This window comes from Bactrocera neohumeralis, chromosome 3, assembly GCF_024586455.1.
Source record: "Bactrocera neohumeralis isolate Rockhampton chromosome 3, APGP_CSIRO_Bneo_wtdbg2-racon-allhic-juicebox.fasta_v2, whole genome shotgun sequence".
NCBI lineage: Eukaryota > Metazoa > Arthropoda > Insecta > Diptera > Tephritidae > Bactrocera > Bactrocera neohumeralis.
In genome coordinates, this window is record NC_065920.1 from 52562017 (window position 1) to 52586453 (window position 24437).

Sequence of the window (24437 nt, forward strand, 5' to 3'; positions counted from 1 at the left end):
TGTAATATTGAGTAGATATGACTGCAGTGCGCCGTGTCGCGTTAATAACTGACTCTTCGAGTTAACACAAGCTAGCTGGAGCAAGCATAATTCTATAATATTTCTTAAAGGCTATTAATTTGCGGCGTTAATTTAATTATAGACACTTGCAGTGAACATATTTTGTGTGACAATAAAGTGCGCATATCAATTACCGTTAAATACAATGAACACGATGAACATCTTACGGCGTTGGGAGCCAACAAGAGTTAATGACTCAAAAAAGTTAACTCATTTCGACTTACATATGTATGTATGTGAGCTATATTGACCTCGTTTGTGAACAAGCAATATTTTGACTACAATTAACCTACACTTCCCACCTCTCGCTACCGCTTGCATTAGTTTCTCATGACTTTATGATTTTTGTTTAGTTCCTTTTGCTTTTTCATAGCTTGCCGTCGCTTATTTATCCTCGTTAGCAGATGGGCCACTGGTCGTACGGAGAGAAAGAAAATTATTTCAAAGCCAGAGATGAAGTTAATACCCATGAATAGGCTGGTTATACCGCCGAACAAACCTGTGAATTAAAGTAATGGGTATCTCGTTAGTTTCTCCAATGAGTTACTATTTAACATACGAACCGAAATAGTTTTGCCAATGATACACAACATCGAGGCGCATGTAAGCACCAAACATATCGGCGTAGTAGGCATGTACCACCAAATGATTTTTTAGCTCAAAACCGCGGCTATATACAAGCGAAGATGAGAATTGGAGGAAAACAAAAATTAATTGGCATGGAATTATGAATAAATAAATTTTTGTATTTTAATATATATGTTATATGTATGCATGTGAAAAGTAAAAATTAATATATTGACACAAATAACAGCAAATGCGTTTTATAAAGCTTTTACTTAATCACTGATACTTACTATGAACAGAAATGTATGAAACATAACATATTTTAGGATATGAAAAAAAAGAGTAAAGAAAAGTTAAATTCAGGGCTTCGAAGAATCAACTGCTTTCTCTTGCTTCTCTACATCAGCCCCACACAAAATATATTCACCACTAAACATACATATGTTTTCAAATGCTGATGCCAGAGAAAATCTTTTTAAGGTAGTAGTCTGGTTATGCCTATTTTCATGACTTCTTTGGTGGGTGGTTTTTTATAGGAAAATAAAAATGAATTATCTTGAATATTTAGTGTTTTTATTTACATATTGAAAATAAAAAAAAAAATTATTTGAAAAAATTTAATACTTTATTACTATTATTAATGTCACTCAAAGTTGGAACCTCAAAAAAATGCACGTGGGTGGCCCAGGTGATTTTGGCTCTTGATGTTATCTGAAATCAAATATTCTTGATAATTCTTAATCTATAGACATGTCATTCTGGTCGGAACTGCTGAAGTTAAATTCCAAGGGTAAATAACAAAATGGCGGACTTTGAAAAAAAAAGTCCTTAGCAAAGAAAGAGTTGTAAAATGAAAAGTTAACAGTGAAAAAAATTCTCGTTATTACCGACGAGAACTATAAGTGTGTAGAACAGCCTGTTAAAATTTGAAAGCAATCGGTTCTGTAGAAAAAAAGTTAGGACGCGTTCAAAGTTCAACAACTCCGAGAGAGAGGACTCCGAGGCGCTCTAGGAAACTCGTTATAACTTCCGAAATATTTTGAATTTCTGTCTGAAATTTTCACAGTATATTCTCAGGACATTGTACTTTCAAATTAACAACAACAAAATTTTCGATTTTTTGAACACAAGTTACCAGACTACTACCTTAACGCAAAGGTACATGTTTTTAACCAATTATGCGGAGAAACCAATTAACCGGGTTCAATTAAACGGAAAAATTTACACGAATTTTGTAGGAAATATATTTTTGACCGATCAGGTGATTCAAATAAACTGGAAAATCAATTAACCGGAGGTCAATTAATCGGGCAATACTAGGCAGATGAGATATCATCAACGAGAAAATGACTAAACATTGTGACAGATTTTGAAAATATTTCGCTCACAGGTGCCTTAAGGTGGTATTCTGGTCTAGAAGCATGAATTTCAGGTAATTTTTAAAGTGTCGTAAAAAAAAGGCAATTAATATTTTTACTATCCATTTTTTTTTATTAGTTATTTGTTAATTTTAGAAGAGTACAGAAAAAAATTAAAAACTAAAAAAAGTAAAAAATTTCAAAAATTATGAGCCCTCTAAAAATTTCCACGTGACCATACCCATGATTTCAACCCTCCTAGTTATCTGAAACCAAAAAAAAAAGATTATTAATCTAGAATAATGTCGCAATGGCCGGAACTACGGAAAAGTGGGAAAAATTTTTTTCACAAAATGGCGACTGCCTGAAAAAAAAAAAGTTTTTTGGATCACTTTTTCTGACTATTTCGAATTTTTTAAAAATAATAAAAATAAAAATTTGGGGATGGGGCTAGTTCCAACCATAGACAAGCCTATAAAGAAGACTCTATAAAAATTTCAAGTAAATCGGTCCAGTAGAACCTGAGAAATCGTGGGTATCGTTCCGAAAAAGTCAGTTTTGAAAAACGCGTTTAAAATTTAGGAGACAATTCTAGTGAACACGAACGCCACGTCACAAAATCGGCTGTATCTCCGAAAATAAGTCGAATTTTGAAAAATCCTTCCAAGGTCATATTTTTGAAAGTCTAAACTTTCAAGATATGCAAAAAAAATCGATTTTTTCAAAATCCTAGACAAGAATACCCCCTTAACATACCAGTGTGACAATTTCAACACAAAAAAAAACATGTATTTTTGCTTCGTTGGTAGTTTATATCTCCAAACATATCCTGTGAAATCGGCAAAGTCGTATCTTGAATAGTTTTTGGACAGCAGCGTTCTAAAGAGCGACCGCTCGGAGGTAGAAACATTTTTCTAAATTACTGACATCATAACTCAACGAGAAATTAACCGATCGTATACACCGTATACACAAAATCTGAAATCTATATGATTTCGGAACTTAAGCGGTTTAAAATTAGTAAATCATCTGAGGGAAGCAAGAACTTTCAAATGATTATCGAGGACTTAAATATTGGATATAAATAAGAAACTTCATATTATATAGGTAGTATATAGTGCTCAAATATAAGAAGACACGGAAAAAAATTGTGGAACCAAAACCAAAATAAGTAAACATTTATTATAACTAAGACTTACTATAAATCCATATTATTTATTGAATAGTTTCTATCTAAACTCATACTATCGAAGTTCGCTTTATACCCTTGAAACTCACATTCCGGATAACAATCACAAATGTATCTTTCAGCCTTGAGATCACTTTTATAATCCGTATTGCTAGGGTAAATTGTTGTAAAAAGCGTATCTAAATGAAGGAAAGATGCAATATACACTGACAGATATTGAAAAAATCAAAGTATACATATATTAAAAGGGAACTATTTTAAGTTTTTCACAAATTGAGGTTACTCAAATGAACAGAAGAGTTGTTTTCCGATGAAATGATGCGAAATTTCTCTCTTCAACTAACAAATTCTGCCACAATTTTCAACAATGAACCCTTTTTACGCGTATTCACGCTATGTAGGAGTGTTGCCACCTCAGGCTCCATTAGCATTTTGATACAATATATATAGGCCTTTATGATCTTATTATCTTGTTTTACTGTTGCGCTCAAACCATTTGGTGTTCTCAATGAAAATACTTACATCCGTTATGCTTTTTGTGAACAGTTATTCAAGGTTTGGTGTCTGATGGGTTCCGAGTATTCTTAGTCTGGTTTGTGTTAGAGTTGGGCATACACAGAGAAAGTGAAAAGTATTGTTCCTGGACCAATGTAATAACACCTTAGTTCTGATCTTGTCACACTTAGTTCATATTTGCTTCCTTATCTTGCAGTTGGTTATTGATTGTCATCTGCTCTGAGCTATTTGTTCTCTTTTAATCGTTCCCAGCGGGCATGGTATTAACTTCGCCTCATATACGCCTGAAAAAGTTCTTAGTTTGACCAACTGGAGGTTTTTCATGGCAACATGACGTAGTCAGCGTACCTATAGCATCTGCATCTTGATTCGCTGAACTATATCAGTGGCTACAGTTCATCGTTCCATCGACTACGGTATTCTCCGTTGCCAATACGCTTAAAACCATAAATCTTCCGCAAAACCTTTTTCTCGAATACTCCCAACACCGACTCATAAGATGTTGTCATTGCCATGCCTCCGCATCATATAGCAGGACGAGAATGATGAGGGACTTGTAGAGGTTGGACTTTGTTTGTCGAGAGAGAACAAAGTTTAAGTAGTTGCCTATCATCTTTTGGTAAGAAGATTTTGCATTGGATTTCAATGCTGATATTCTTGTTGGTCTTAATGCTGTTTCCAAAACGGACGAAATTATCCAAGACTTCAAAGTTATGACTGCCAATAGTGATCTGTAAGCCAAGAAAGCGATGACTAGTTTTTTGTTGACAGAAGATATTTCCTCTTGTCTTCGTTCACTTCCAGACCCATATCATCTTATAGAAGAATGTATTCTCTACTTTGCTCTGCTCTCCTTGTCTGAAACCTCGCTTGGTATCGAACGGATCGGAAAGATCCCTCTCGTTCTCGACGGAGCTATTGGTGTTGTTTCACGTCAGTTTACACAGCCGTGGTAATTTTGTAGGGAGACAAAATTCAGGCATAGCGGATAGAGCCAGCTTTTTTTCTTGCTATCAAAGACGCTTTTGAAATAGACGAAGAGATTGTGTGTGTCGACATCTTTTTCGAATCTTTTTTAAAATTTGCGCGCTGTGAATAAATGGTCAATAGTAGATTTTCCAGGTCTAAAGACACGCTGATAAAGTTCAATCAGTTTGTTGCCGGTTGGCTTAGGTCTTTCACAAACTACGCTCTATAGGGGCTTATATGTGATATTAAGGAGGCTTATCTAGCTAAGATTGTGAGACTCTCCTGTTTAGTACACACTTAGGTTGTGCTCAGATCAAGTCAGTTCTTCGCCGCTGTATTTAAATAGCTGCCGCTCTCTGTATCCTCCCGTAGTTATTCAGTAGAAATTCACAGTATATCTTCTATGGTATGGTACTTAGTACCTCTGCTTGGAAGATCCTGGCTGAGTTTTGTAGTCGGATAGAGAAAGATAGTTGTCACAATCATTGGTGTAAACACCTTACCTTACTCCGCAGTCCAGCGAAAGGTAATGTATTGTTTTTTTTTTTTTTTGTTAATCCAGATCAAGTTAGATTAGATCAAAAGGTAGTCAATACTATTAAATTTCGGTACAAAAATACATACATCTAATAACTCGGTACAAAAATACATACATCTTTCTTACCAATTTGAGCCATTATACAACTCGCCTCCAATAGGGTGCATACTGTCCAATTCTGCGCACGAGGCCATAGTGGTGGCACACAACCGCAAATCTTCAACACTTTTCCACTACGACATTCGGAAAAACAATTCTGTTGTGTATACTCAGCAAACGCAAGAAGTTTACGTTCGTTGCGTAAATAGCACCGACGCAGGTGCAGATCTTGATTCTTCAGTAAAGTCGTGGCTTGAGTGATGAGTGGTGCAGTATGAATATGAATGGAGTTGCCAGTCAAAACCAATTGATGTGGGTCATTGATATTGAGAAAATCGTATACACCGTGTGCGTATACTTGATAGCCACCAAATTTATTTCTAGACGCATAGTAATCCTCTATCTGTGGATCGAGCACCACCGATAGACCCCATTTTGGGCCGAAGCGATTGCTGTGTATGCTTAACTCTTCCGCTGTTTGATTTCCATTTATAATGATATTATAGTTAAATGAACAACAGAAGCCATGCTGTGTTTTCACACGCTGAAAGAGTACATTACAGGGATGTACTTGACCAAGTATTTTACAACGTACAAGTTGAGTTTCGCAATCTGGTGAAATTTTTTCTAAGAAATCGCTGTGTGTATAATTTGCGCTGGTCAAAAGCCTATGCAAGGAACGGTAGTCAGCAGGCGTGGCATTTACCGGCAATGCGCTGTATAAGACATATGGAATGAGGGGACGAATTTGGTCGGCGGTTTCGGAACTAAAACTGAAAAGAAAGCAGAATAAAAATAAAATATATATATATATATATTTATTACTTCTGTTTTTGTTAAATGTAGGTGTAGTTTAGAGGTGATCTCAGACTCATTATACATATTAGACAGTCAAATTAATTTTATCTATTGGGTCCGGTTTGGTAACCAAGAATGAACGAAGCCACTTTTTAACTAGTTAAAACAAGTAAGGAAGGGCTAAGTTCGGGTGTCACCGAACATTTTATACTCTCGCATGTTAAAGTGATAATCGAGATTTCATTATCCGTCATTTACATATTTTTCAAATACCGTATTTTTGTAAAGTTTTATTCCGCTATCATCATTGGTTTCTAATGTATATATTATACAGAGAAGCATCAGATGGAATTCAAAATAGCGTTATATTGGAAGAAGGCGTGGTTGTGAACCGATTTCACCCATATTTCTTACATGTCATCAGGGTGTTAAGAAAATATTATATACCGAATTTCATTTAAATCGGTAAAGTAGTTCCTGAGCTATGGTTTTTGATTCATAAGTGGGCGACGCCACGTCCATTTTCAATTTTTAAAAAAAGCCTGCGTGCAGCTTCCTTCTGCCATTTCTTCCGTAAAATTTAGTGTTTCTGACATTTTTTGTTAGTCGGTTAACGCACTTTTAGTGATTTTCAACATAACCTTTGTATGGGAGGTGGGCGTGGTTATTATCCGATTTCTTCCATTTTTGAACTGTATATGTAAATGCCTGAAGAAAACGACTCTGTAGAGTTTGGTTGACATAGCTATAGTAGTTTCCGAGATATGTACAAAAAACTTAGTAGGGGGCGGGGCCACGCCCACTTTTCCAAAAAAATTACGTACAAATATGCCCCTCCTAATGCGATCCTTTGTGCCAAATTTCACTTTAATATCTTTATTTATGGCTTAGTTATGACACGTTATAGGTTTTCGGTTTTCGCCATTTTGTGGGCGTGGCAGTAGGCCGATTTTGCCCATCTTCGAACTTAACCTTCTTATAGAGCCAAGTTACTCAAGTTATAGCTTGCACGGACAGACATCCGGATTTCAACTCTACTCGTCACCCTGATCACTTTGGTATATATAACCCTATATCTGACTCTTTTAGTTTTAGCTTTAGTTAGTTTTAGTTTTTATGTGAACAAAACTATAATACTCTCCTTAGCAACTTTGTTGCGAGAGTATAAAAACCTGTTCTGATGTGAATCCTATTCCAATAATGCGTCTGCAGCATCCGCTGATTTCCAAATTGCTTCTAACTGGTCTTGCGACATGTGACAGTCGGAAATAACGAATAATTTTCAACAATTGCTCTCTTCAAGTTGAAATTACTAAGAGTTTACTACCAACAACAATGTAGCGTTCCCTTTTAGTAATTTCACCCGATAGCTCATAATCCAGCATGTCTTTCTGTTCCCGCCCCATACAGAGTGTTATCCCGGATAATCGGATAATCGGCTTGCTGTTGATTTGAGGTACACATATGATTTTTATACTCTTGCAACCGGTTGCTACAGAGTATTATAGTTTTGTTCACCTAACGGTTGTACGTATCACCTAAAATTAAGCAAGATAGATATGAGGTTATATGCATACACTATATAAATGATCAGGATGAAGAGAAAAGTTGAAAACCGGTTGACTGTCTGTCTGTCCGTTGAGATATCTCGCTGAAACTTGGTATGTGGGTTCCTTAGTACAAAAAAATTTAAAAGTGCGTAGAACGCGATAAATCATTAACTTAATATGACAGAGAAATACAATTTTACCACCGAGATCGTATGATAGAGCTTAATGTGAGCCGGTGTGAAAATCAGATGATAGGTGTGGCACCGCCCACTTTTTGGTGAAATTTCATATGTTGGGATCCGGTCAACCGATTTCAACAAATTTTAGTACCTGGTATTTTTTGTACATTCTTATTCACAGTGTGAAAATGGACGAAATCGGACAACTACCACGCCTACTTCTCATATAGCGCAGTTTTAAATTTCACTTGATTCGTTCAGTTACCAAATCACAAATCATAAAGCATTTAATATAACGGGATAAAACTTTATACGAATATTGTACTTGCATCCAATAAAGACTGTGCAAGCCCGTAAGTAACGAATATTTAGACCCCAGTACCTATAGTTGACTTTTGATCGAAAATACCGCAATATACTTAATATAAAGATTTTCGAACTTTGTGGTGACTTTGTACCGCATATATCGCTCAATATGTGAGTTATCCTAATGAAAATAAGAGAGCGTGTTTTAATCATAACAGTACATCTTTGTGCCTAAAATAGGTCAATTTGAGCGAAAACTTTGCCCAGTTCCTATATAACCAATATCAGGATTTTCGAACATCCGGCTGACTTTACTCTATATGATTGGTTTTAGACCTTAAAGTATTTCGCTGGCATTGATTCCTGCAAGTTGCAAGTGTATAAAATTTTCGGTTGCACCCGAACTTAACCCTTCCTTACTTGTTACGTAATTGGTTGTAGTAAGACAACCAGTTGCTATACTAGCCACCGAAGCAAACAACGACTACTTTTTGTAGCGGTCAAGCAACATGGACATGCAAATCGTCTTCTTACGTCTCTGGGCTTCAATCAATATGACACCCAATTAGCGTGCTCTTTAATCAGTCTTCAATTACACTGTGGAACATTTTTGGGATTATTGTCTGGGGGGTGAGAAATTCCAAGTCAGAGTGATGGTACTAGGTCAGTATAGTAAAACCCTCAAAGGGTTTGGCGTTCGTATGTGTCAGTTTTTTTTATGACCTTTTAAATTTTTTCCTTATCTTGATGTTTTTTCGCTTAGTTGTAACATTTTGGCAAAAACGTAGTTTAACATAACTCGATATGTCTCAACACATAAAAAAGGGGAAATTTCAATACTGATTTTGTTCAAACATACGAGATGTACTTCAACCAAAATGTTATAGTGAACGAAAATTGGATACCAAATATAGTGTATAAAAGCTGCTACAACCGTCTAATGGATTGGAAAAATAGAAGACGTGAAAGTATGCCAATCGGTCTCCCAATGACTTGGACTAATCCTGGCGAAGGTCACAATTCATTGAATTGCTATGCATGTGCGAATAAAGGAGCTGCAAAAAGGATAAGAAAAAAAATTTAAAAGGTCATAAAAAAAAACTGACACATACGAAAGCCAAACCCTTTGAGGGTTTTACTATACTGACCTAGTACTATCACCCTGACTTGGAATTTCTCACCCCCAGATTAGCTGTTGTACTGTGTTATTAATGCTTCCAGTTCTTTATCTTCAAAATTGCTGATAGCCCAGACCGATCTTCGTCCTCCAAGAAAAAAATCACCATTCTAAAATCGTGCAAACCACGTTTTGCAGAATCACTCAGCTAGACTATTGTCCATGAAGTTTATGAGAAAATAATTTTACAATTTTATCGTCCTCTAAATTTCAATCTTCAATAACTGTAACAAAAAAAAGAATTTTGACGAAATATTTATATCAGGGGGTATGCGTCTGGTCCCCCTCCTAATGAACTACTAAATTTAAAAATCGGTGATTTTTCGAAATTTACCTGCATGACCTGACGTGGTTTGACCCTTCTATTATTCAACATAGTTTCCTTTAAGAGGATATATTGATTATAGTGATTTAGTACGATTTATCCCTTATTTCAAAACGTGCCTCATTTTCGGCCACCACTATTGTGTTGGTGAAATAGCACTTGCTTATTCTTCAAATGCGACCGTTTTTCGTATCCCAATATATTTAGAGTGTTTGCTATTTTATTCAATTTCAATTTTGGTCATCAAAAATCATTTTGTGGATGTTTTTATCGGTAACAACCTTTTTTTGCAGTCCACTGATTTCACAGTCTTCGGTGCTTATTTCACCACTTCTAAACTCAGCGTACCAATCATTGATGGTTGATTTTCCTGGGGCAGTGTCCGGAAACTTGTCATAAAGTCAAGTTTTTGTTTCAACTGTGTTTTTCTCCTTTAAAAAACAAAATTTTATCCACACACGAAATTCCTTTTTATCCAGTTTTTTCACAATAACAAAAGTGGCTTTACTCAAAATGATATAATTCACAAACTAATGGTCTGATAGCTATAAGTAAATTTTATACACACGCCTTTTAAACACTACGGCTAACTAAAAATCATACCGAGTCTCAAAAGAACAATCAGCTCAGATAAAATCTTCATAAAGGTATGCAACCACATTGAACCTCAAACTCTTGCTATATTATAGGCCATATTTGGTACAAAAAAAATCGTACATTTAGATGGTATGAAAATATAGGAAAAAGCTGCAATCCAAACTTAGGAAAATTTGAGAAATTTAAATGTAACGCTTAAAATTTTTTATACGAATAAATTAATAATAATAATTGAAATGCTTCATATTCATACCATAATCTTCTTATATGTACAGTGACTCAAACGCAAAATGGGACACCGTACTGTGCTCCAGTTTGAGTGAAAACGATACATTTTTTTAATAAAAAGTAAGCAACATATTTTAAACTTATATTAACTACTAATTTCTCGTAAACTGGGTAACCAGCGCCCTACTTCATGGCAACTAAGCCAAAAAAAAACATATCGTCAACTGAAATGCAAAATAACGTAACAACATTTTCGGAAATTTACAGTGGCATGAATTAAACACGACATAAAATGGAACAAGAGTGAAAAACAATTTTAATATTGGTTAAAATTGGTTCATATATGAGCGCAGAAACTGAAAATGTTGGATATATGTAATATTATGTTTGTAATTTGAAGTAGTGAATCATAAGCAATAAGACGCTCAATTTCGAATTTTTTGATGATACGTTATTTTGCATTTCAGGTGACGATATACACATACGTTTTGAATGTCAAATGCAAAATGGGACACTTTTATTTTTGTTTGTATTTGGATTTATTTTCTTTTAATTAATATTTAGTAGCATAACCTTTTGCGGTTAAAATGGCTTGGAGACGTCTTGGCATAGATTACACTAATTTCTTCCAAAAATCTGGTTGGATTTTTAGCCACTCTGCCATTATTGCAGTTGTCAGGTCATTGATTCAGCTAAATCGGTTTTTGTATACAAGTCTAGCCAATCCTTCCCATACATGCTCAATGACATTTAAGTCTTATACTTTTCATGAGGAAAAGTCGGAAAATTGGACAATTCCAAAAAGTAACTTTTCCATACAAATTTTTTTTTTAATTTTTGTTTGTTTTGTTTTTCAATATTTTGATTTGTAAATTATTTGAATCGTTCAATTTCGGTCGCTTGCTTTTTTATTCCGGCTATTCAAAAAAAAAAAAATATTGAAAATTATTCAGTGAAAACTTTATGTGTGTTTCACACGAAGTGATCATTTACAGATTGAATATTTTTACGAAGCCACGAATAGGTCGCTCTAATATCGGTCGGCCTTATTTACATATGCCATCAACGTATGGCAGGCCAAGGCAAGGCAAGGCAAGATGCGATGACATACGTGCGGAATTATGGATCGCGGTCAGTTAGCAAGCGATCACGATGTCAAAGCACGACATTTCAAACAACACTTACGATGTTTGATGGACTTTATCTTGAAGCAACGTATGGTATATATGGTGCTGTTAGATGCTGGATGTATTCTGTTGAGTAGCAAAAAAGAGTGATTTGCCGCACGCACACATTCTTCTTTGGATGGGAATAGTGGTTCTTCTTCTTCTTCTTAATTGGCGTAGACACCGCTTACACGATTATAGCCGAGTTAACAACAGCGCGCCAGTCGTTTCTTCTTTTCGCTACGTGCCGCTAATTGGATATTCCAAGCGAAGCCAGGTCCTTCTCCACTTGGTCCTTCCAACGGAGTTAAGGTCTTCCTCTTCCTCTGCTTCCCCCGGCGGGTACTGCGTCGAATACTTTCAGAGCTGGAGTGTTTTCATCCATCCGGACAACATGACCTAGCCAGCGTAGCCGCTGTCTTTTAATTCGCTGAACTATGTCAATGCCGTCGTATATCTCGTACAGCTCATCGTTCCATCGAATGCGATATTCGCCGTGGCCAATGCGCAAAGGACCATAAATCTTTCGCAGAATTTTTTTCTCGAAAACTCGTAACGTCGACTCATCGGTTGCTGTCATCGCCCAAGCCTCTGCACCATATAGCAGGACGGGAATTATGAGGGACTTATAGAGTTTAGTTTTTGTTCGTCGAGAGAGGACTTTACTTTTCAATTGCCTACTCAGTCCGAAGTAGCACCTGTTGGCAAGAGCAATCCTGCGTTGGATTTCCAGGCTGACATTGTTGGTGGTGTTAATACTGGTTCCTAAGTAGACGAAATTATCTACAACTTCAAAGTTATGACTGTCAACAGTGACGTGAGAGCCAAGTCGCGAGTGCGACGACTGTTTGTTTGATGACAGGAGATATTTCGTTTTGCCCTCGTTCACTGCCAGACCCATTTTCTGTGCTTCCTTGTCCAGCCTGGAGAAAGCAGAACTAACGGCGCGGGTGTTGAGGCCGATGATATCAATATCGTCGACATACGCCAGCAGCTGTACACTCTTATAGAAGATGGTACCTTCTCTGTTTAGTTCTGCAGCTCGAACTATTTTCTCCAGAAGCAGGTTGAAGAAGTCACACGATAGGGAGTCGCCTTGTCTGAAACCTCGTTTGGTATCGAACGGCTCGGAGAGGTCCTTCCCGATCCTGACGGAGCTTTCGGTGTTGCTCAGCGTCAACTTACACAGCCGTATTAGTTTTGCGGGGATACCAAATTCAGACATCGCGGCATAAAGGCAGCTCCTTTTCGTGCTGTCGAAAGCAGCTTTGAAATCGACAAAGAGGTGGTGTGTGTCGATTCTCCTTTCACGGGTCTTTTCCAAGATTTGGCGCATGGTGAATATCTGGTCGGTTGTTGATTTTCCAGGTCTGAAGCCACACTGATAAGGTCCAATCAGTTTGTTGACGGTGGGCTTTAATCTTTCACACAATACGCTCGATAGAACCTTATATGCGATGTTCAGGAGGCTAATCCCACGGTAGTTGGCGCAGATTGTGGGGTCTCCTTTTTTATGTATTGGGCATAGCACACTTAAATTCCAATCGTTGGGCATGCTTTCGTCCGACCATATTTTACAAAGAAGCTGATGCATGCACCCTATTAGTTCTTCGCCGCCGTGTTTGAATAGCTCGGCCGGCAATCCATCGGCCCCCGCCGCTTTGTTGTTCTTCAGGCGGGTAATTGCTATTCGAACTTCTTCATGATCGGGCAATGGAACGTCTGCTCCATCGTCATCGATTGGGGAATCGGGTTCTTCTTCTCCTGGTGTTGTGCGTTCACTGCCATTCAGCAGGCTGGAGAAGTGTTCCCTCCATAATTTAAGTATGCTCTGGGCATCAGTGACTAGATCACCTTTGGGGGTTCTACAAGAGTATGCTCCGGTCTTGAAACCTTCTGTAAGCCGCCGCATTTTTTCGTAGAATTTTCGAGCATTACCCCTGCCAGCTTATCAAGCTCTTCGTACTCACGCATTTCGGCCTCTTTCTTCTTCTGTCTGCAAATGCGTCTCGCTTCCCTCTTCAACTCTCGGTTTCTATCCCATCCCGCACGTGTAGTGGTCGATCGTAACGTTGCGAGGTAGGCAGCCTGTTTTCTATCCGCTGCGACACGGCACTCCTCGTCGTACCAGCTGTTCTTTTGCTCTTTCCGAAAGCCAATGGTTTCGGTTGCAGCTGTACGTAAGGAATTTGAAATGCCGTCCCACAGTTCCCTTTTACCGAGTTGTTGACGAGTGCTCTCAGAGAGCAGGAGTGCAAGCCGAGTAGAAAATCGTTCGGCTGTCTGTTGTGATTGCAGCTTCTCGACGTCGAACCTTCCTTGTGTTTGTTGACGTGCGTTCTTTGCTGCACAGAGGCGGGTGCGTATCTTGGCTGCAACAAGATAGTGATCCGAGTCGATGTTAGGACCTCGGAGCGTACGCACGTCTAGAACACTGGAGACGTGTCTTCCGTCTATCACAACATGATCGATCTGGTTGGTGGCTTTTCGATCCGGAGACTGCCAGGTAGCTTGATGTATCTTCTTGTGCTGGAATCTAGTACCACAAATAACCATATTTCGGGCCCCGGCGAAGTCGATCAGCCTCAACCCATTTGGGGATGTTTCGTCGTGGAGGCTAAATTTACCGACCGTAGTGCCAAATATACCTTCTTTGCCCACCCTGGCGTTAAAGTCGCCAAGCACGATTTTGACATCGTGGCGGGGGCAGCTCTCATAAGCGCGCTCCAAGCGCTCATAGAAGGCATCTTTGGTCACATCGTCCTTCTCTTCCGTCGGGGCGTGGGCGCAAATCAGCGATATGTTGAAGAATCTCGCTTTGATGCGGATTGTGGCTAGACGTTCATTCACCGGAGTGAATGATAGTACTCGGCGACGGAGTCTCTCTCCCACCACGAATCCAACACCAAACTTGCGCTCCTTTATATGGCCACTGTAGTAAATGTCACAAGGACCTACTCTTCTCTGTCCTTGTCCCGTCCATCGCATTTCTTGGACGGCGGTGATGTCAGCCTTTATTTTCGCGAGGACATCAACCAGCTGGGCAGCGGCACCTTCCCAATTAAGGGTCCGGACATTCCAGGTGCATGCCCTTATCTCGTAGTCCTTATTTCGTTTGCCATGGTCGTCATCAAAAGGGGGGTTTCTCTTCCGAGGCTGTCGCTTTCTTTTCATGGGGGTGTTTTTTACGTGGCGGGTCCCAAACCCAGCGCACAACCCTAAGCAGGGGATGTTTCGCCTTCTCACATTAGCTCGCCTTCGAACGGATGTTCTTAGGCTACCCAGAGGATACTTGGTCAAAGACCGGAAGTTGTGAGCTGCTTGAGCCATGTGTATGGTGGTTACAGCAGATCAAATTGATGAAATCATTTTCATCAATCTGCGGAAATTCCTGATCCAGAGATAGATCCAGAATTATACGAAGTGGTGAAAACCAATAGGGTTCATGGACCTTGCGGACATCACAATCCCACTTCGGTTTGTATGTCTGACAGTAAATGCTATCCACGTGCTTTTCTTTCGAAAACGCAAACTGGAAATGATGGATATCCACTGTATTGGCATCGCTCACCAGACGACAATGGCAGAACATTTAGCAATTAATTTAGAGGCGTGAATATCGAAGTTAACAACACATTGAAGTTGACTACACATGGATCGTACCATATTCGCCACTGCTGTCTAATTCACATTCAAAACTCATGTCAATGTTGACTATTGCAGTTTGGTGAAATCGATCAAATACGTCATCAAAGAAAGCAACATGGCGATTATTGGCAAGTATCAAATGGGTCGATACGTGAACTGCAATAAAGCGCTTTGTAGGATATTTATTTTTGCAATTCATGAAAGTTTTCCGACTTTTTTTCCAACTTCATTTAAGTCATTGCGTATTGTGAATGGTCCAGTGTGTGCAACCTTTTGAGAAACATGCCAGCAATTGCAATTACTGGAACATGATAATCACTGGAAACAAACGATGGACAGTGCGATAGATACTTCACATGCCACTTAAGTTCACATACTTTTCGTGAAGATCATTTCGACATATCAGCCTTCAAATTGGCGGCAGTTATGGAATATGAAAAAAATTACATTGCCGATGACATTTTACATTTTTTTCGCTAAGAATTGGAAATGGGCAAATTTCGGTTGATACTTCCAGTGGTTTGATATCAATTTCAGCTGAATTTCGTCAAGGAATGTTTATCCGAACATTGGCCAAATTATCGTAACTGCGATAGCTTTTATACACGCGCAATTTTTGCTGCCAAAAATACCGTTGGTAATGACTTAATCTGGAAGATTCAAAGTCAAATTCCGGGATGTTTGTGCTCATGCAAATCGATCCATCGTCTTGACAATGAAGACGGCGCCGTGAATTATCCAGTGGAATTTCTAAATTCTATGGAGAGGCTTGGTATGCCGCAGCATTATTTGCGTCTCAAAGTTGGATCTGTCATTATTTTGTTTCACAATCTTCATGCGCCGAAACTGTGTAATGGAACCCAACTGATTGTGACGCAGTTATCGAATACAAGGGACAGCCATTTCAGTTCAAACGTATTCAGTTTCCAGGGAAAATTGCATTTGCTATGACAATCAACAGGACACAAGGATAGTCGCTGGAAGAGTGTGGCATAAATCTGGAAATGCTATGTTTTTCACACGGCCAGATATACGTGGCGTGTTCACGAGTTGGAAACCCATCTTCTCTGTACATTTACGCAACAGAACAGAAACCAAAAAATGTTTTTTATTAAACTGCATTAAAAAAATATAGAAAAATCGCAAATAAATTATTTTCAACACAATAAAAATTCAACTTTCTTTTCATTTCAAAACACATAATTTCACGCAGGACAACGGCTGCGGGGTTAGCTAGTTATTAAATAATAATCTTTAATTTCATCTTTATGTTAAAAGAAATTCATAGATTTACAGAAATATTACAATAGGCATGAGCACCATATATAAACGGTATAATAATTATTCTAGTCCAGGATATTTTTATAAGCGCTGCCACCTTGTATGAAACAAGAAAGCAATGCTAATATCGGCTGCACAAGTGCATTTCTAATAGAATAAAAGTGTATAAAGAACTTTTTGTTTTAATTTTAATTGTTCGGCTTTTACGGCATCTAGAGGTTATCTAAAGGGTCTACCAACAAGATCAACGTGATGTTAAAATAAAATAAATCACTTAAATTTTGTCAAAATGGGTTCTGTTTTTTGTTGTTGTGCAGATAAATTTATGCGATTTATGATTTGAAGAAAATGTTGGCCAAATGGGCAACGCGGCTCCGCTTACATATGTCCATCCGTTTACGCCAAATTTCAATGGCCCGGTGCAACATTTCGGAAACTTTTGATTTAACATGCCTAGAGAAAATAATGTAAAAGCTTTAAATCACATGATTTTGGAGTCCAATGACTGGGCCAATTCTCTAAAGTAACGAGTTTCGTAATTTGCAATGTGGCCATGTTTAGACGTGAAGCATGAGACACGACTTGTCTTGTTGGATATAGAGATCTTCCGCGTCGATTTCATCAAATTTTCGAAAGAAATAAGATCCAATGGTGCCGGTGATCAGTAAATTTTTGGGAAGTCACGCACTTGCGTGGATTTTACTCAACCCAATAGCCACAATGAAATGTGTAAAGTTTACAGAGATGATGCTGTATCAGTTTGTGTAGCACAGCAATGGTTTGCTCGCTTCCGTACTCAAAATTGCGATTTAGCGGAAAAATTGCAACAAGTGATCGACCAAAATGGTACATACCTGTCTTTGTTTATTTATTTAGTAATATAAATATAAAGAGTAAGTTGAAGTTTGATTAGAAATACGAAAAGAAATTTTCGACTACCCAATAGTTCATTGCCGAAATTAATTTTTTATGCAATAAAGCTACTTTTTATAAATACTCACTCCTTTATTAGCAATTCATTGAGTTTCTTTTTCGAGATGCGATTGAAATTGCAGAGCGTAATCGCCGGAAATGTTTTACCCCAAAATATGCCTGTTTTTGTGTCCGTATACAAAATCGTGGGATTATCGGCATTCAAACTTAATGAGTTCCATAATGTATAAACGGATAAAGTCAACATACAGCACAGAATAAAACACCAAAATATGCGTTGCCACTTTGAAGCACCCATTAAATATTGTAAACCGTGCACACTCGCCAATTCGCAATAGATTTGGAAGCTGCTCTTCGGTTTAAGCGCTTTTTGTTGTATATTAACTTTTTTTGTGTCGATAATTAAATTATTCAAAGGTTTCACTTTCACCACACGTCGCTGGGTAAATTTCTCAGCCAGTAGACGCCACTTTTCACGTATGCTTTCGTTCAGAGTTGGTGGTTTCCAGTGCGCACCACTGAATTCCAACAGTTCCCGTGTTTTTTCAGAAAAAATTAGTCGGTTTTTAGGTCGCAAATAATCGTCGAAAATTACGAAATAGTCACACGGCTCAATTTTAGTTGCATTTTTTATTGGCTTGGTTTTAAACTTTTGAACTGGCATATTGTCTTCTTAATATTTTCGAGTATGAAGTCGACGCGTGCTCTTCAGTGCTTAAATACTTTGCGGAGAGCTGAAAATATTGAGGAAAAGTGCAGACAAGCTGAAGTTTGTAGTACGCGCCGCCTTTTCGCTGTTTCTTGGGTTGACACCAAAACACTTCCAATAATTAAGGCGCAACAATTGGCGCCTAAAAGTATGCTAAACATACACTATTCATATTAAATGGGCTTGCTTATACACAGTGAAAATTATTTGTAATAAATAAGAGATAAGATATTTAAAAAAAATTATAATAAAAGGAGGCTTTTGGAATTATTATTATTATTACTCAAAGTTATGATTTGGTCTTGTATAGCTTAAGATATAGGTCTTTTTACGGAATATAGTTGCGCTAATTTTCAATATAAAAGTTTGAAATAAAAGCGAGTAAGTAATGGCTAAGCTCGGGTGCAACCGAACATTTTATACCCCCGGAAATTGCAAGTATGTAAGCCGAGGAAAACTTTGTAAAAACAAATTTTGCCAAAGAATTCGACATTTATTATTCCAAGAAATCGAAACCATATAGTTTACCTTATTAAGTCATGTATATTATAAGTCGTAGACTGTTTTAGTTATTAGAGTGTGATGCTCTTTAAGTTATCTCACATATTTATCGATATGTTACTGTGATCAAATTGAAAGGTGAATTTTGTACATTCCATGTCTTTCAAAGTATGCCCCTCCCGCTGCAATACACTTATGCCAACGAATTTTCGAGTCATCTATGCACTTGGAAAAATCTTCCGTCGTGATGGCTATCAGAGGCTTCGTCGATTCAGCTTTTATATCCTCAATCGTGTCAAAACGGTGTCCTCGGAGTGGTCATGTGAATTTGTTGAATAGCCAGAAGTTAGACGAAGGAATATCAGGCGAATGCGGTGGTTGCCGCGCGATGTTAGTTGAAAATGTTGCAAAATGATCACGCATAACCAATGCAGTATGAGATGGTGCATTATCGCACTTCTTTGTTCAATAAATTCAGACATAGTAAAAATCGAAAAAATTCACTTTTAGAGCCTTACAAAACGTTAAATATAACCTATAAAATTTTTATAAAATTTTCAAATACTAATGAATATTTTGACGTGAAATTTAGCAAAGATGTCTTTAACAGCACTACCAACTTACAGAAAAAAATTTACCGATTCGAAAAACGCGCGAAGTATAAATATAAAATTCACCTTTCAATCACAGTAGGTGTGGTGGCCAATCGACCGGCCTAAAACGAGAAATTATCAGCTCACCGATGTGTTCTCTCAATAAATCCATTGATTGATGTGTGGGAAGTGGCGCCGTCTTGTTGAAACCAAATGTTGCCGAGATCACGAGCTTCAACTTCAGAAATCAAATAGTCGGTTATCACAGTGCGATAGCGATCGCCATTGACGGTTACGTTCTCACCGACATTATTTTTGAAGAAATATAGACCGATGATTCCACCGGCCTAAAAACCACACAAAAACGTTGTTTTTTCTGGATAAAATGGCAGCTCTTTAATCTCTTCAGGTTGCTCTTCGTCCCAAATGCGGCAATTTTGCAAGTTACATATTCATTGCGCCAGAAATGACACGCATCGCTTAATAAAAGTTGGCTCGAAAACATCGGATCTTCTTGGAACTTTTCAAGAGCCCATAAAGCAAAGCGATGTCGCTTGTGAAGGTCGAGCGGCTTCAGTTTTTGCACAGTCTGTATTTTGTACGCTTTAAATTTACGACGTCGACCTAAAATATGCCAAGTTGTTCCCTACGCCAGTACGAGTTGCTGCGAGCGGCGCCGAAACGACTCTCCACGGTCCTCGTGTACATTCTCAGCTAAGGCTGCTATATTTTTTTCACTGGGTGTTAGATGCGGTCTATTCGGTCGAATAATATCCTATAATGAATGCTGGGTCTCAAGATGGGTTATGGTGTTGTGAATAGTTAGCTGAGTAGGCCGATTATGTTGATCATAAGTTGAGTGAAGCACGAAACACATTCTTTAGAGAACGTGAATTTTCGTATTAAAATTGAATGATTTGTAAACGTTGTTCAGGCTTATCTGATGAAATACCAAACAATACTGAACATAAGTGACATGACATGAGTCGTGTCAAGCGCTCACATGTGAAAAAAGTTTCTCTTCTTGGATTACTTGTTAGTAGTATTGAACCGATATTATACGTTTTTAGCATCATGATATATTACTTCCACAAAAAGATGCTTTCCGACTTTCAATAAGATACTACAAATTTTTATTATTTACAATTTTAACTATTAGAAAAATTTAACGCGATAGAAAAATTTTTGGTTTACCATAATGCTTAGCAATTTCTAATGTAATACTGTTTTACAATTAGTAAAATTTTTAATTATTTACAATTTTAACTATTAGAAAAATTTAACGCGATAGAAAATTTGATGAATGTAGACTCTCAGCTACGCTGTCAAGCATCTCTTTTGTGATTGTTTTTGATGGAAAATTCAGTATTTTAATTATTTAATACGGACTAATAAGAGGAAATTTTATTGCATTTTATACAAACCTTTAAAATCGCCTTCAAAATATGGTTCCAGTCTAGCATTGACATGCTTCATACATTTACATTATATTTATTAACAGAGGTCGGTCGATGGATGACTAACAGGAGGAGAGTTTCGATAAGTTCACGACCATCACTTTGTGATAAAGTCGAGTCCACAAAGTATTTCTACAAAATTTTCAACGATTCCGTGGTCGTGATAGTAAAAATCGTCAGATAAATTTTTCGCGTCGTAAACAAATAGCTGCTAGACAAACACACCTTAATTGACATATGGTAATCAAACTTCACGCGAATATAAAAAGTTGTATCAATCCAGAAAACAAATATGTTTATCGATTCGGTTCGGTCCGGGTCATATTTAATCAGATAGCAACGAGCTCAAAAAATGCGAAACAAGGAATCTGAGTACTTCAAAGTGCTTAAGTATAAGGCTTCAAAAAGTAGCGAAAATAATTTTCTGCATCTCTGGTCGATAACGGACAATGGCAACCATAAATTTATAAGATCGAGCCCCCTAGCGCATTTATCTATCATCAGTGGGCTATATACATACACAAGGCGCCAACTCAGAAAAATAAATAGTACAAGTATATACTCGTATAACTACATATGAATGCATATTTTACATAAGGAAAGACGAAGTCTTAGATTACATAAATAAATATTAGAGAAATGGTGAATTGTTGTTTTCTTTATCAGTTTGCAGATACTTGCAAAGCCTTCAAATTAACTAAATAAACAAATCAAGGTAAATAAATAGGAACACAAACACACAAATGTACAAATGTAACTATATAAGTAGGTGACTAAAAAGCATAACAAATGCACAGAGAAGCCAATTTACAAGGGTATATGAATGCCTAGAGATTAGGCAAGATAAGCGAGATTATTTCTATTATTTGATAAACAAAAGTGTATGTAGTTTGCAATAATAACAAAAATACACAATTGCTCAAGGTGTCTGCGTGCGAAAAATTGCGGTTTATTTACTTTATGGTATTAAATTGAGTTGCAAATGTATTGGCGGGAGCTGATAAACGAGGTTGTCAAAAAGTGGGCGTTGTCAGCCACCTAGAGAGAGGAATGCATAAATAAATATGTACATATGTATGTATGTATGTATGCATGTACAGGAATATATACAACTACAAAGTATTTCAAAAAAAAATTAGATACATTTTGATCTCCATTTATGGATAATATAATGTTCACTTTTAGACGCGTGGTTCTCAAAGAGGTGGAATTGGTGTATTTGATAGCTGTTACCTAATTTATATTCAGCTTGGCTTGCAAATTCATAATAAACAACGAAACGCAAAATGTGTACATTTATTACCATATTCACCCACCGATCCCGATTGTTACAAGAAACTAAATTTGAGTGATGATAATTCACAAGTTATTGTTAAGGGGGTATTCTGGTCTAGGATTTTGAAAAAATCGATTTTTTTGCATATTTTGAAAGTTTAGACTTTCAAAAATATGACCTTGGAAGGATTTTTCAAAATTCGACTTATTTTCGGAGATACAGCCGATTTTGTGACGTGGCGTCCGTGTTTGCTATGTAGAATTGTCTCCTAAACCTTAAACGCGTTTTTCTCGAAACTACTTTTTTTGAGGTGGTTGACATGATGACATGATATCGCAAGTTCTACTGAACCGATTCCTTTGAAATTTGGTATATATCTTCTTTGTACAATACTCTATCGCGTCTGCCTTGGATTTCCAAAAATTTTGATTTGAAGTTTTTTTTTTAAATTCGAAAAGGTCGAAAAAAGTCGGATAAAAAAAAATTTGTTTCAAGTCGACGGCATTTTTTTGTTTTTGAAAATGGTCAACCCGATAACGACATCCTTACTAATGAAGAGTCTTCTTGGTTTTTGTGTTTTAGATCTCTACAAGGGTTGAAATCATATCATCCAGGACACACCGTTTTTTTTGAAGCCGCCACTCCACCGGCCCGTATCTTGACGAATTTTGTTTTTTTTTTGCAATTTTTTTTTTATATTATTAAAATGTCAATAAAAAACATATAAAAAAAATGGATGCTAAAAATGTTTTTCATTTTTTTTTATCTTAGTTTAAAAAATGTCTAAAATTCATGCGTCTAGACTAGAATACCCGCTTAAGACGCCATAACGTCCTAAAATGCTGTTTGGTGTGCTGGATGGCCAGAGAAATTCATTGGTTCATATTTAAATATAATAAAGCCGGCCATAATTTTATGGTCCATAGTTTACGTTATAGAGAAATGATTAATGACTTTGTCGTACCGGAGGATGTTGATTTGGACGATCTTTAGTCTGAACAAGCCTGGGCTACATGCCCTTCAAACAACGAAATATTCAATTTATTGAAGGGGGTATTCTTGTCTAGGATTTTGAAAAAATCGATTTTTTTGCATATCTTGAAAGTTTAGACTTTCAAAAATATGACCTTGGAAGGATTTTTCAAAATTCGACTTATTTTCGGAGATACAGCCGATTTTGTGACGTGGCGTCCGTGTTCGCTAGAATTGTCTCCTAAACTTCAAACGCGTTTTTCTCAAAACTGACTTTTTCGGAACGATACCCACGATTTCTCAGGTTCTACTCGGTACGATTTACTTGAAATTTTTATAGAGTCTTCTTTATAGGCTTGTCTATGGTTGGAACCAGCCCCATCCCCAAATTTTTATTTTTATTATTTTTAAAAATTCGAAATAGTCAGAAAAAGTGATCCAAAAAAACTTTTTTTTTCAGGCAGTCGCCATTTTGTGAAAAAAAAATTTTTCCCACTTTTCCGTAGTTCCGGTCATTGCGACATTATTCTAGATTAATAATCTTTTTTTTGGTTTCAGATAACTAGGAGGGTTGAAATCATGGGTATGGTCACGTGGAAATTTTTCGAGACCCCCATTTCGTCAGCTCATAATTTTTGAAATTTTTTGCTTTTTCTAGTTTTTTATTTTTTTCTGTACTTTTCTAAAATTAACAAATAACTAATAAAAAAATGGATGGTAAAAATATTAATTGCCTTTTTTTTACGACACTTTAAAAATTACCTGAAATTCATGCTTCTAGACCAGAATACCCCATGAAGTAACCATTTGGTGAGCTCATTATTTCGCGTTGTGGCTTCTTGGAACGTACGATTTAAGACTGCAAGGAAAGAAGGAAAGGAATATTTTTAATATTTTTTTTTTGTGAGGTATTTTGTCGTTCCCTATATATTCAGATATGTTCGAAACAATTAATGTCTTGGAAGAAGGTTTCGTTGTGCTATTGCAAATATACGGCCCCAAGTGCATCAAAAAATTATAAAAATTGTGCTTCTTGGCTAGATATATTCGAGCCAGCACCTGTTTTTTGAAACGATGGCAAACTCTTATCTTTATAATAAAGCTAAATTCTTTACATTAACATTTATTTTTCTTGAAAACCACATGCCTAAAAAGCAGAGTATCGTATTTTGTGTCGATATTTAAAAAAATCAATGATTTTGTATTTTAAAAGCCTTATCTTAAAAGGATTTGTCAACAATTTAATTATTTGTCTAGATAAATTTATTTTAGTGACACCGTATACTCATCACGTGAACCTGAAACTTTTTCACGATTTCTCAATTTTTACCATACTACTGTTGGTAAAGAATATTATGGTAAATCCATTCGTCCAAATATATTTTTTCTAGGTTGGTATGACTGTCAGTGACATCTGTGCGAAATGGTCACATCAAAATAATTAT

The 24437-nt window shown here is 37.0% G+C and overlaps 1 protein-coding gene across 1 annotated transcript; it reads right to left on the reverse strand.

Annotated features, from left to right (window-relative positions):
- Nucleotides 1-379: 379 nt before the first annotated feature.
- On the reverse strand, nt 380-23846 carry LOC126754196 (pickpocket protein 11-like). The gene is made up of 5 exons (XM_050466160.1): nt 23755-23846; nt 5324-6069; nt 3185-3353; nt 624-730; nt 380-559 (listed from the first exon to the last, which is right to left on the reverse strand). The coding sequence occupies exons 1-5, from the start codon at nt 23763-23765 to the stop codon at nt 381-383; spliced, it is 1212 nt and encodes a 403-aa protein (XP_050322117.1). The 5' UTR covers nt 23766-23846; the 3' UTR covers nt 380.
- Between the last annotated feature and the right edge of the window lie 591 nt (nt 23847-24437).